Source organism: Pipistrellus hanaki, assembly GCF_964339955.1.
Source record: "Pipistrellus hanaki genome assembly, chromosome: 9".
NCBI classification, from domain to species: Eukaryota; Metazoa; Chordata; class Mammalia; order Chiroptera; family Vespertilionidae; genus Pipistrellus; species Pipistrellus hanaki.
Genome location: NC_140511.1, coordinates 66,659,366 through 66,672,164, shown reverse-complemented (window position 1 = coordinate 66,672,164; position 12,799 = coordinate 66,659,366). Strand labels below are relative to the sequence as shown.

The window sequence follows — 12,799 nt, the reverse complement described above, 5'->3', positions numbered from 1 at the left end:
CAGTAGGGGGCATGCAGGAGGCAGCCTTTTGATGATGTTCCTCTCTCATCAATGTTTCTATCTCTTTATCCCTCTCCCTTCCTCTCTCTCTAAAAATCAATAAAATATTTTAAAAACGAAAAATAAATGGAATCTTAGTGTTTGTGCGATCCATTATTGGAATAACTATGAAACTTGACTAAGATCAAATAGAGTTAGTGGTGGATCTGGAACTGGAATTCGCTCCCCTTGTTCCCATTCCAGCACTTTCCTTACATCAGATAGTCTTGCCAGTGACCATCACTGCAAGGCAAAGTCAAGTTCTGTGACACTGAGGTTCTCATAGGCCTAGAACTGAAATAGGAGATACGTGGTATATATGCCATGACACTTTTTTCCCAGTGCCTGAATGATATGTCACTAAAGATCACGACACTTTTCCCACTGAGTCTGGATAGGACCTCAGGCAGCCATTACCAACCAATCAGAGTTGGTACTCATGATGAAACCTATCTGCTATCCTTCCTCCACAAGAAATAAGGATTTCAGAAGCCAATGAAGTCTGGTCTTGGCCTGTTTTCTCAAGATGAGCTGAACTTCCATCCAGGAACCTAACACCCTTTATTGCTCTTCACCATCCCCGTATCCCCAAAGGACTTCGAGATGATATCTGTAAGCAGGTTTCCCCTGGCATGGGTCTGCCATACCGCAGGTGCAGTTATTAGTCATGACTCCAAGCCAGGCAAGGTGATTAAGAAAAGCTAAATTTATATTAAATTACCATAAAGTCCTAAAATACTGAACATAGTGGTTAAATAACTCCAGAAAGTCCAATCTCTCCAGTGAGTAACGTTAAAACCATTACACATGAGCGCGGGACAATCACTTCCATTAGTTCAGGACAGAGAAATTTTGCTTTTTACATAGTAAATCAGTGCTCAAATAGATTTTTCTTCAAATATGTCCTTTCTACATTCTGAACAGCCCAAGTGCAATAAGATCCTTCCCCCTTTCATCCGTCCCCAACTGTGAATCTGAGGACCCAAAGTGCTCCTTCTTTTACTTCCCCATCAAGCATGAAATATCCCCCTTTCCTCCTGGAAGTGGCATCTTGCCTTTCCATAGCTGTGGACTGGAAAAGCCTTCTTGGTCTGGCCTGACTGCCCTGAGAGAAGGGCCAAAGGTATGGCACCTGTTTTAAGCAGTCTTAGAACTGACCAGAAAAGGTTTGCTCTTACTTTCCTTTTTCACTCGCATTTGACATCTGGCTTCTCAATACCAATAACCATAGGAGATGTTTCAAATCAGGAAACTTCCTCTAGAAGCCCTCCCCTCCATTCTCAGCCCTTGTCCTCTATCATTTCTAATTCCTGGGTGGAAGGGGTCTGGATTTGCCCTGGGCTGAGAGGGCTTCATCAGTGGTTCTCTCTACCTTTTTAGTCCTTGTAATTTTTTTTTAGCCCTGCTCACCACAGGCTAGGTCAGAAAAAGTCAATTAGGGAGGGATGGATGGAGGGTGGGAGAGATGGGGAGAGGGAGAGGAAGAGGGGGGGGAAGGGAAGAAGGGAGGGAGGGAGGGAGGGAGGGAGGGAGGGAGGGAGAGAGAGAGAGAGAGAGAGAGAGAGAGAGAGAGAGAGAGAGAGAGAGAGAGAAAACAAACTAGGTATAGTAAATTTAGGACAGAAAGAGTCTCAACTCCCTGGATATGGACATGAGACACATGCTCTTTGTATGAATAAGCATCTCAGCCTGGAAAGTAAGCCACTCAGCTGGGAAGAGAGTTGGAATGGAAACCTCACCACCCATAGCCACAGGCTTTCTGACCACTTAGATCCCTGAGCATCTAAGAGAGAACACAGGAAGTTCAATCTCATGGATACTTCCTTTAGGCCCTGGAGGCCCCAAGTCTCTAACCCAATTGCTCTTCCTGACCACTTATGAACACTTCTGGCCCTCATTTGAAAGGTTGTTTTGGATTTCTGTGCTTAAAATCCCAAAGGATGAGGAGAGAGAGATTGGCAGGACATTAAGGGTGATATGCTATGTTTGGTCTAGGCAGTGCTTCTTAGATTCTGCAGAGTCAGCCCTCCTGGCCCCACATTCACTCAAGTCATCGGTTCACAACCTGGTTGCTTAGAGCCAGAGACTTAGGGAGGTACTGGCCAGTGGTGGTACCAGGAGGGAATTCATATTAGCCAGCTGCCATGCTGGGGCCCCCAGTCTATCTGAAGGTAGAAAGGCTCTAGGCTTTCTACCAGGAGGAATAGCTTGCATCACCCCCAGATCTCACCAATTGAAACACAGCAACTCTTAGAGAATAATATCCATTGCCAGCAATGGACAGGACACCAAGGCCCAACCACCCCTAAAAGCTTTTTCATATTACCAATGCACTTGAGGCTAGAGGTTTCCCAGATGCCCAGAACCAGCTGGGCTGACTCCTCCTCCTCTTCCTCCTCCTCCTCCTCTCAGGCTCTATCCTTCATCTCTCTCTTTACCCATGATCCCCTGCTCAGCCCTTGGTGAGCCAGAGAAGCGGGCAGGCCAGCTCTGATGGGGAAGAGTGCAGTCTTATATCGTGAGCTCTTATGGTCAGGCACTGAGGGCACCAGAGGAAGGGGAGATGGAGCTCCGTACTGATGAAGAATCATTACTGAGCCTTGTTTTGGGGAGGCTCAGGACGGAGTGCAAGAAGCGAGGTTCACGGTAAGGTCCAGGTCTAAATTCTTGGATGTGCCATCATTTCTTGCGCCATCACTTCTTGTGTAGTTATGGACTCAGAAGCAGCTCCTGTGCAGGGCTCGGGAGCAGATATGGGGTGGGATGAGGAGGAGTGGGGACAAGCACACAGGAAGGGGGCCTGTTGTATAAGTGAGCACAAGGACTGGATGCCCGTAAAGAGAAGGAGCAGGCAGGGAGGGAGGGGTACATGGGCTCTTAGACCTGGCTCTCGGAGGAGAGCTTGCGTTTGTGTTTCCAGCCCGTGTCCGGCAGGGAGCCCCGTCTTTCAGGAGTGGCTGCGGTGTGGACACTGCTACACTCAGACTGCTCCTCCTGCAACAGCTGCTCCGTCTCCGCGTCATCCAGGGAGCCAGAGCTGGCCTGGATGGACACTGTGTCTGTCTTCATGCAAACGTGATCACGAAGAAGGCCCCCCCGTGAGCTGCGCAGTTGCTTCAGGTCATCCCACTCAGCATCATCCCCAGACAGGAGGCAGATTCCCTCTACAATCTTGATTTTCTCGTTGGTGTAGTTATGGTCAGGTCCACCCTAAGGTGGAGAGGGGGGAGACATGATCAGTTGGTTGGCTCTCTCTAAAGGATCTCATTTTTATTTATTTATTTATTTATTTATTTATTTATTTATCTATCTATCTATCTATTTATTTATTTATTTTTAAAATTATTATCTGTGTACATATTTTAACATTGCACCCCCCCCCCCATACATACCCTCCCTCCCCAGAGTTTTGTGTCCATTGGTTGTACTTATATGCATGTATACAAGTCCTTCGGTTGATCTCTTATCTCCCCCAGATCTCCCTACCCTCCATCTCATGGCGAGTTGAAAAAGGAAGTGGGCTGGGTAGGAGTGGGCATGAGGAGCACAAAGATCCCACACACAAAAGGGAAAACTTGGTCAGAGCAAACGGATGAGGCTTAGGCTAAAAGGAGAGGAGCAGGAAGATGGTTAGCGTTAGCACACGGGGATGAAGGAGAACCATGGCTTCCAGTCCTGCATCAGACGCTCACGGGCGTAATTTGGCAAATTACTTAGCATCTCTAAACTCAGTCTCCACATCTGCGTTTTGGGAGAATAACAATGTCCATACCTCATAACCAATTACTTTGAGGGTTAAAGCAGGCGATACATGGAATGCTGTTAGTAAGGTGCTTGACACAGAAGATGCACTAAATCATGTTAGCTATTATTACATTGTTTTTTTTGTGATTTATTAATGGGACACAATGTTGATATACCTCATCAGAAGCAATTGACAAAAACATTTAAATGTACATTTACTCAGAACTCTAAGCTATTTTTTGTCTATTTTATTCTTTGCTCTTTCTAATTTTGTGAGGGAGAAAAGTTTTGGGAGGTAAGATAGGCGGAATCTAAAAATCCTCTTACTTAGGTTCTAAGCCAGTCCACTGGGGTCTGGTAACATAAAAGCTTCCGTGGGAGGTTATCCTGGCTCTGCAATCTGAGGTGATTCCAAAGACATTCTCACCTTCGACTCAGGCTTCTCCCTTTATGGGTTCCTTAAAGGGTAGCCTAACTCCTGGTTTCTGGGACCAACCAATATTCTGCCAGTGTCAGGAGAAGATGGGCCATGGCTTCGGTTCCATCCCTGGGACAGTGCCTGCAAAGAGCCCTGCACCTGCTGCTCTATTTTAGTAACAATTCAGCTCCACAGGTATTTACTGAGCGCACACACTAAGCCAGATACTTGGATGATTACACAACATGAAATGGTCCCTACCCTCTGGGAGTGACACCTCCCTGGAGGAAACAGAGACACACATGGCATACAAGCACACATGCACACACACACATGTGCCCAGTCACCCAGCACACCCTCCAAGCTGAAGTTAGTGTTGGATAAGATGCACGCCACTCAGTCTTCACCACAGAGACACGTGGGTGGGGTAAGTTAGAGAGAGGTGGGGGACATGGCACTAGCAATTCGGGGGACACCACTCCCTCTGCAAACACACAGGTACCTGAAATCAAGAGGAAATCAGAAGAGAAAGGGTGAGAGACTATCAGAGGGATGAAAAAGCTGCTGAGGAAAAAGCATACAACAGAAGAAAGAGGTCACGTGATTTAAATTGATAACCTCTGGCCTTTATTGAGGTTGTTCTCTGGGGTATCAGACACTCCAGGGACCCAAGAATCTTTGAGTCTTTCTCTCAAAGACACTAATTATGAAGGAGTTTTCTGTCCCTAGAACTGCACGCTATCCTGCAGGTTCTGTTTGGCTTGTAGTGGAAGCTTCTTAAGTAGGGGAATTCAGGGATCCAGAAAGTACCTAATTATTATGTAAAGTGTATTCATTATGCATGGGAGCCCTACAGGTATGAAGGCAGGTTTTGACTACTAGGCAGACCAAGAGAGTAGACTGATTAGGGTCTCATAAAGGATAACTTTGGATGAAGGGTTACAGGAGCTTAGAAAAACAAGGCTCATATCAGACTAGATAAATCTGAAACCTCAGGCTATAATTCCCTAGTGGAAATGGGACTATTTCATCCAGCCTAAACATCCAGCAAACATTTTTTTCTTTTACTGGAGCAACAAAGGAGTTAAAAGAATAAAAGCACGTAAACCATCCAAATTCTAGAGAAATCCCTTAAGACTCTGGGGAAGAATCGCAAATCACCAGCCATTCCCAGCCACAGGTGCCAACAGCTTGGATTAGAGGTTAAAAATGGAAAAGTCCAGGAACCCTGGGGCTTTTGTGGGTGCTGTCTAGGAGTTCTGGGATTGCTTTCTGGGGAGCACAGCCTCACTGCAGGGGGAATGACAACTCCAGAAGGGAAAGAGGCTATGAACCTAGCAAAACATCTCCTGTGCACGCTGATATGCTTTCATTCCTAAACCTTCTGGATCTGTTTTCTAACCTTGCTCTCACGAGGGTCCTTCAGAAATCCAACAGATCGATGATTCTAGATCAGGGGTGGGGACCTTGTTTTTGCCAAGAGCTATTTGGTTATTTATAACATCACTTGCAGGCCATATAAAATCATCACCTTAAAAATTAGCCTGCTATGTTTAATCAAACATTTAATTAACTCACCCCTAATGCCTTGGTAGGGCCAGCCCTTATACAGCCCACGGGGCCACACATTCCCCACCCCTGTTCTAGATCTAGAAACCCAAATCCCATTAAGTTCTTTTGTTCACTATAACTTCCCGAGTGGTAGGTGTGACTTCCCAACATCCTTACTGATTTATTCAGGCAATTGGAAAATAATACCCCCCACCACCATGCAAAATACCCCTTCAATAGAAATGTTAATTTTTACCTCTTTCTTATAGCACAGTTGATTGTACATGGCTGGTTTCGGGATTGCTTCAATTTTCACTTCCTGAGTGGACGTTCGGTAGGAGGGGTTGCTGTAGGTTAGGTTCCCCATTCCAGGCTCAGTTAACTTGGATTTTTTGTGTCTTTAGGAGGAAAGGTGATGAGGAATTAGTTCAGATCTTCATGAGGGTGCTTCCTGGGAAGCTGTAACCCGAGTGTGGTAGGCAGCCTCTAAGATGGCCCGCCTCCTGGTACTCACACCTTCTGAATCCCTACCTCCTTGAGTGTGGGCTGAGTCTGGTGACTCACTTCTGATGAACAGATAATGCAACAGTGATGGATACTAGATTAGGTTACAAAGAAACGTATGGCTTGGATCTTAACATTGCCTTCCCTTTCTCACTCTCTCGTACTCTCCTTCTGGGGGAAGCAGGCTGCCATATTGTAAATTGTCCTCTGCAAAGGCCTATATGGCATGGATCTGATGAGGGTGTCTCCAGCCAACAGCCAGCAAGAACCTGAGAGCCCCCGTCTAACCTCTGTGTGTGCTCTTGGGAGGGGATGCTTCCCCAGTCAAGCTCAGAGATAAGACTGCAACTCTGGCTAATACCTGGACTGCAGCCGGGTAAGAGACCTTAGCACAGAGACACCCAGCTAAGCTGCATCCGGATTTCAGAGGCACGGAAATTGTGAGATGATAAATGGTGGCCATTTTAAGTTGCTACATTTTTGTGGTCATTTGTCATACAGCTCTGGACAACTAATACACCGAGCTTTAGAGTCAAGACAGATCCATGTTTCAGCCCACCTCTGTTACTTACTAGCTGGACATAATCTAAACTTTCTGAACCTCAGACCCTCATCTGTAAAGTAGGGAATAATAATATCTGTATTACAAGGTTGTTGTGGCATTGATACATATTCAATAAATGGCAACTGCTGTTGTCAGAAGGGGCAGCAGCATAAAGTCCTGACATTTTTGCCGAAAGCTGTGTTTAAAACACTTGGGGGATATATATATATACATATACATATATATGTACACACACATAGATATATGGTTATAAAGAGATTATAAATTGATAATGACACACTCAATCTTCTTAGGAAGAGCCCTACTAAGCAAGGATATATCACCCAATATTGTAGTAAAGGGCTGTGTTCGTGTGAAGAGAAAATCACTTCAGCTTCAATGGTTTAAAGTACTGAGGGGTCATGGAAAAGCAGATGCTAGAGTCAATCCCAGCTTCACCTCTTCCTGTGTGACCTCGGGTAGCACCTGCTGTGCCCTCAGCATCCTAGTTTATAAAGAAAATCCCAAGGATTACTGTGGTCATGAAATGAGGGCTTGGGCAGTAGCTGAAGAAGAAGTGTCAGAATTCAAGATTTCTGCATTTCGCTTCTGCTGCTCTGACCAGGGACCCAACCTTGAAATAAAGTGGGTCAGAGGTCAAATTAGGGAACTACAGAGCTTTGGGAGATCCCAGATGCGCTAATGAGGACCAACCAGCAGGTGGTCCCCCCTGCAGAGAGGCTGAGGTTACCTGTATAGCATCAAAGCTGCAATCACCACCAGAATCAGCAGAATGCTGAGGAGTCCACCGATGACATAGCTGGCATGAAGTCCTTCCCCTAAAAGAACAGAGAGACACTAGGGGACCACTGACAATCTTCTAGCGGGCGTGAGGGGTGGGACAATGAAGGGCCACTTTCGTAGGTGTTGGGCCCCCCCATCATCTGAGGATGGTTAGGGGCCTCCTTCTTAGAGGAGAGGCCCCAGGGGTAGATGGCTGAGAGAAACCTATCATTCTGTCAGCATCACTTACCCTAATTCCACCACTTCCTGGCTGTGTCATGTAGGGCAAGATACTTAACTTCTAAGCTTATGTTCCCTCATCAGTTAAATGCAAATAATAAATTGCTCATAGGGCTGGTGGAGGTTAAATGTGTGTATACATACAAATACACACACACACACACACACACACACACATCTTAACAAATGCCTGGCATGTGGAAAGTACTCCATAAGTGGTGGCTATTATGATTATTCTCTCTATGGATTTAGTCCACCCCAAAGAGTCCCCATAAAGGTTCTAGAAGATGTCAGTAGAGACAGATGTTCCTTACATCTTCTTCAAAAATAGTTGGGCACTCGGAGCTTACCTGGAGCAGCAGGTATAGCCTCATTGGAATGTACACAGAGGCCCAGCTGGGCATCCTTTTCAGAGCATCTGTGAGACACAGAAAACCGAGTGTGAAGACTGCTGGTGTTTGATAAAGATCTTGCCCTTCTCCAGGGAAGAAGGGAAAGTCCTGTGAATGGGGCTTTCAGGAATAAGAGCTGTACCCGATGGGAGATAGAAGTATAGAGTGGGCAGGACCAGGAAATACAGAGAACTCCACGTGAGTCACAGTCTTCAAGATGCTAATATCATGTGTAAATGTGTTTAAAAATATGTTCCCCCTTTAAAAGGATTCCTTTAAAAGGAGAAGCAGGTTTCAGATGAGCAGGAAGCTGCTGAAAGAATACTAAGTACATCAATGGAAGGCTTTATTAAATGACCAGGATGAGGTGAAAGAAGCTACCAGTCAAGCAAAACTGATGGAAGATTATCACAAGGCCTAAATAGACCTGAAAATAACCAACAACACCTTTTCCCGCCTCTTCATTCTTTCACAAAGGAATATGCAAGACATCCAGAGGGCTCAGGTAACTAACTTGAATGCTAAAAAGGTAGCTTCCTGTGGCACACTGTGAGCAGCCAATCACAGGCATCTCCTAAAAGCCTAGGGAAAAAGTGCTTGCAAGAACATCTGAAACCAAGATGCACTGAATTTTCAAAGGGAACTGACAGAAAGTATCTGAATAAACCCAAAGAAAATCAGAGATTAATAACGATTGATAATACTTAAAAGTTAGTGAGAAAGGTATATGTTTATATCTGCATGTTTGCTTTTCTACATAAACACTTCTAAAAAGAGAAAATTTATTTAAATTGAGTAACATCATATTTTATCAATTTTAAGATGTGTATATTTTCTGTATTCTGACATCACTGAAATAGAAATGTGTGTTACAATCCGTGGCATCTCACAGATGTGGTTGGTCATTTTTTTTGTTTAATCTTTTAAATTAGGATGCATCTTAAATTGATAGTACCTCCAGTTTAATGAAATATAATCCTATATAATAAAAACCTAATATGCTAAGTGTTTGGTCAGTGTTTGGTCAACCAATCAAAGCATAATATGCTAATAATATGCTAAGGCCACTCAACTACTCACTATGACATGCACTGACCACCAGGGGCCAGACACTCCAACCGGTAGGTTAGCTTGCTGCTGGGATCAAGCCGATTGGTGGGGTCCCTCAGGCTGGCCTGTGCCCTCTCACAATCCAGGACCCCTCAGGGAATGTCAGAGAGCCAGTTTCAGCCAAATCCCTCAGACCAAGCCGAGGGACCCCACTGGTGCACAAATTCATGCCCTGGGCCTCTAGTATTTTATACTTCACAGGAGACCTGTACATGGGTATGCTTGCTTACTTAATAATATGCATGCCTGGGTGTTTGAACATTATAGGCATTATAAGCTAAGGCCATAGCATCCCCAGGCATGTTCTAAGTCATAAATCTGCAGTAGAGAGACCTCTGTGGCTTAGTGGTGTCTAAATAAACTAGGATCAGACCAGAGACTAAACCTGTGATGTAAGAGCAATGTCACAGAAAAAAAGGAAACTGAGTGATTTCTCCATAAAGCTTCTCTAAAGCTTCTTGCCCTCAAATCACCTGCAACAATCTATAGGTCTGAATACCATTTCCTGAATCGAATAGCAGGAACTGTTAGCAAATGATGTGATCTATCTCCCATCTGCCAGAATCTAGCTGGGATTATGGTTTTCTACTGGCAGGAGATGGTTATTTGAACCAAAGGGCCCTCAATCACATGTGAACCCACTTACCTTCCTTCCGTCTCCTCCAGAGATGTGCGGGTCCGGGTGGTAGAAGAACGCAAGGTGGTAGGTAGTGTGTTGGTTAGCACTGGATTCCTTTCACTTATGCTGGTAACCCTGGGAGCTGGGGGCACTAGGCCAGGTACTGCAGAGAAAAAGAAGACTGGAATAGGTCGCTGAAGCTCCAAATCTCTACATGTGTTCCAAGGGCAGCATCAGGAGAACTTGACAAAGCAATCTTTTAGCTACACTGATCTTGGGCATCTCATTAGTGGCCCTTCTCAATACTGTAACTAAAAAGGCTTTTGATTTCCAATATCAATGGCTCTGGATGGGCTAGCTAACTCACAAAGGCCAGGAAGAGGCTGGCGGGTGTGGTTCAATGGTTGAGCATCGACCCATGAACCAAGAGGTCACCAGTTCTATTCCTGTTCAGGGCACATGTGTGGGTTGTGGGCTTGATCCCCACTAGGGTCATGAAGGAGGAGGCAGCCAATCTATGTCTCTCTCTCTCTCTCTCTCTCTCTCTCTCTCTCTCTCTCTTTTTAAATACTAATTTCTTTTTAAACACACACACACACACACACACACACACACACACACATTTTTATTTATTTTAGAGAGGGAGAAGAGAGAGATAGAAATATCAATGATGAGAGGGAATCATTGATCGGCTACCTCTTGGAATGAGCCTGCAACCCAGACATGTGCTCTATGATCAAAATCAAACACCTGGACCCTTCCATCTGCTGGCCAACGCTCTATCCACTGAGCCAAATGGCTAGGACTATGTTTCTCTGTTATCATTTGATGTTTCTATCTCTCTCCCTCTCCCTTCCTCTGTCTATGAAATCAATAAAACATATTTAGAAAACAAAACACAAAAAAGCCCTAGCTGGTTTGGCTCAGTGGATAGAGCACTGGCTTGCAGACCAACGGGTCCAGGGTTCGATTTTGGTCAAAGGCACATACCTTGGTTACAGACTCTTCCCCAGTCCTGGCCCTAGTCAGGGCTCATGCAGGAGGCAACCAATGGATGTGTTCCTCACACATCAATGTTTCTCTCTGTCTTTCTCTCTTCCACTCTCTCTAAATCAACGGAAAAATATCCTTGGGTGAGGATTAAAAAAAAAAAAAAAAAAAGACACAACAAAACACACACACACACACACACACACCAAACAAACAAACAAACAAACAAACAAAAAACAAACACCAAAAAACAAAGGCCGGGAAAAGAGAGTAAAGCTTGGACTAATTTACCAGACAACTTTATTACTCCCAGTCACTCCTCTCTAAGACCCTCTGAGGGGGATTCCACCCAGAAAGACAAAGCTGAGGCTGCTGATCCCCTACCTTTCCAAGGGCTCTGCTGTTTCATGGGGCCATTCAGTCCAACTTACCAAGGGAGCAGGGCCGGCTATCGGGCTCATCAGGACAGGCGCACACAAAGTCTGAGGCTCTGGCAAAGCAGAGGTGGGTGCAGCCACCATTGTTCACACCACAGGCATTGGTCCCTGGGGGCAAAGCAGAAGAATGTCTGGTCTGGGACAGGATTAAGTCTCCCAATAAGACACTTCTCAAAAAGGAAGCAATGCAGGTCTACCTCATTTCCAGGAGGGGTATAACCACAGAGGACTAAAAAGGTCTAGGAACCAAAAGGCTCTGCTGTGGCTCTAATTGTCTTGGCCATGAGCAGTCCTTGAGGTGATCCCCCCGCACTGACGGTAAGGAAGCAGGCTGAGGACCCAGGACCCCACCTGTCTGCCGCTGAGGGGAGACCACAATGATATCCATGAGTCCTTCCACATTAGCCAACACTGTCTCCTTGTTCCGGCCTGAGTACTTGTCAACACGCTGGATTGACTTGGTCTGCCAGTCTGTCCAGTAGATCCACCTGTCCTGCTACTCAATAGGGAATCCCAAAAAAGAGGAAATATTATTCAATAGTCACACCCCAGTCCAGATTCTGTGCCGCAGCATGTGCATTCCCTCTGCTGAAATGCTCTCATCTCAAATCCACCAGGTCTGCTTCTGTGCATCTGCAGACAGGACACCATCTAGGAAATCTCCCCCCAATCTATGTAGCATTCACCATTTTCTCCTCTAAGCTGTTCTGTGCCTTCTACAAGTAAGTGTTGACACTCTATAGTCAGTTTGTACATGTTTGTCTGTCTTGTCAAATTCTTCAAGGACAAGAATGTGTTTCATTCATTTCAGTTTCCAACACCTCACACTTACTTAGTTCTTGGCCACTTGCTCAACAAATGAGTGGGTTCCAGTACCTAGCATATAGGGGTAAATTAGAGGGTCCTTTTAAGGTCTCTGCTCTTCTGGGCCTAGGAAATCCTAATTACTTCTGTGGGCAGCTGCCTTCGAATGCAATGATCCTGATAATATCAAGTAGGGGTGGGGAGGGATAATGAAGTGGGTTCCCTTCTTGCCCCTGGGGTATACATCAGAAACCCCCACGGGAAACTTGCAGATTGAAAAGCCATACTCAATATTATCCTGTAGTTTTACAGTATGGGGTTGAAGGTGGGAGCTTATAATAAGTAAAGCCAGACAAAATCTTATTAGCTGGTAGGCTATAACGTAGAATACATACAGAGAAATAGATGTTTGTCAAAAAGGGACAAAGATTTTTAAATGATTGAGAATCCCTGTTTTGGACCCAGGCTTAGTAGAAACTCCATTTTTCCTTCCCTGAATTATTTCACAGGGTTAGAACTCTCAAAACTGACGGCCAGTAATAATTAAAATGATTAGAAATAATAAGCATTGAGTGCCAGAGACCAATGCTCTGTGTATATTAGAGGAGGATACTGTTATTAAAC

The 12,799-nt window shown here is 45.1% G+C and overlaps 1 protein-coding gene across 2 annotated transcripts in view; it reads right to left on the bottom strand.

The window, feature by feature from the left end:
• Nucleotides 1-727: 727 nt before the first annotated feature.
• The window catches only part of LRP4 (LDL receptor related protein 4), a 51,830-nt gene continuing 39,758 nt past the window's right edge, over nt 728-12,799 (bottom strand). The window contains exons 32-39 of one of the 2 annotated variants that reach the window (XM_084896071.1): nt 11,723-11,867; nt 11,366-11,479; nt 9,972-10,107; nt 8,174-8,241; nt 7,552-7,639; nt 6,009-6,150; nt 4,704-4,762; nt 728-3,249 (exon numbers count right to left, since the gene is read on the bottom strand). In XM_084896071.1, coding sequence (XP_084752197.1) covers nt 4,721-4,762; nt 6,009-6,150; nt 7,552-7,639; nt 8,174-8,241; nt 9,972-10,107; nt 11,366-11,479; nt 11,723-11,867 — 735 coding nt within the window. In that variant the 3' untranslated portion in view covers nt 728-3,249; nt 4,704-4,720. The remainder of the gene's footprint in view (nt 3,250-4,703; nt 4,763-6,008; nt 6,151-7,551; nt 7,640-8,173; nt 8,242-9,971; nt 10,108-11,365; nt 11,480-11,722; nt 11,868-12,799) is intronic. The other variant, XM_084896072.1, reaches the window with a different exon arrangement.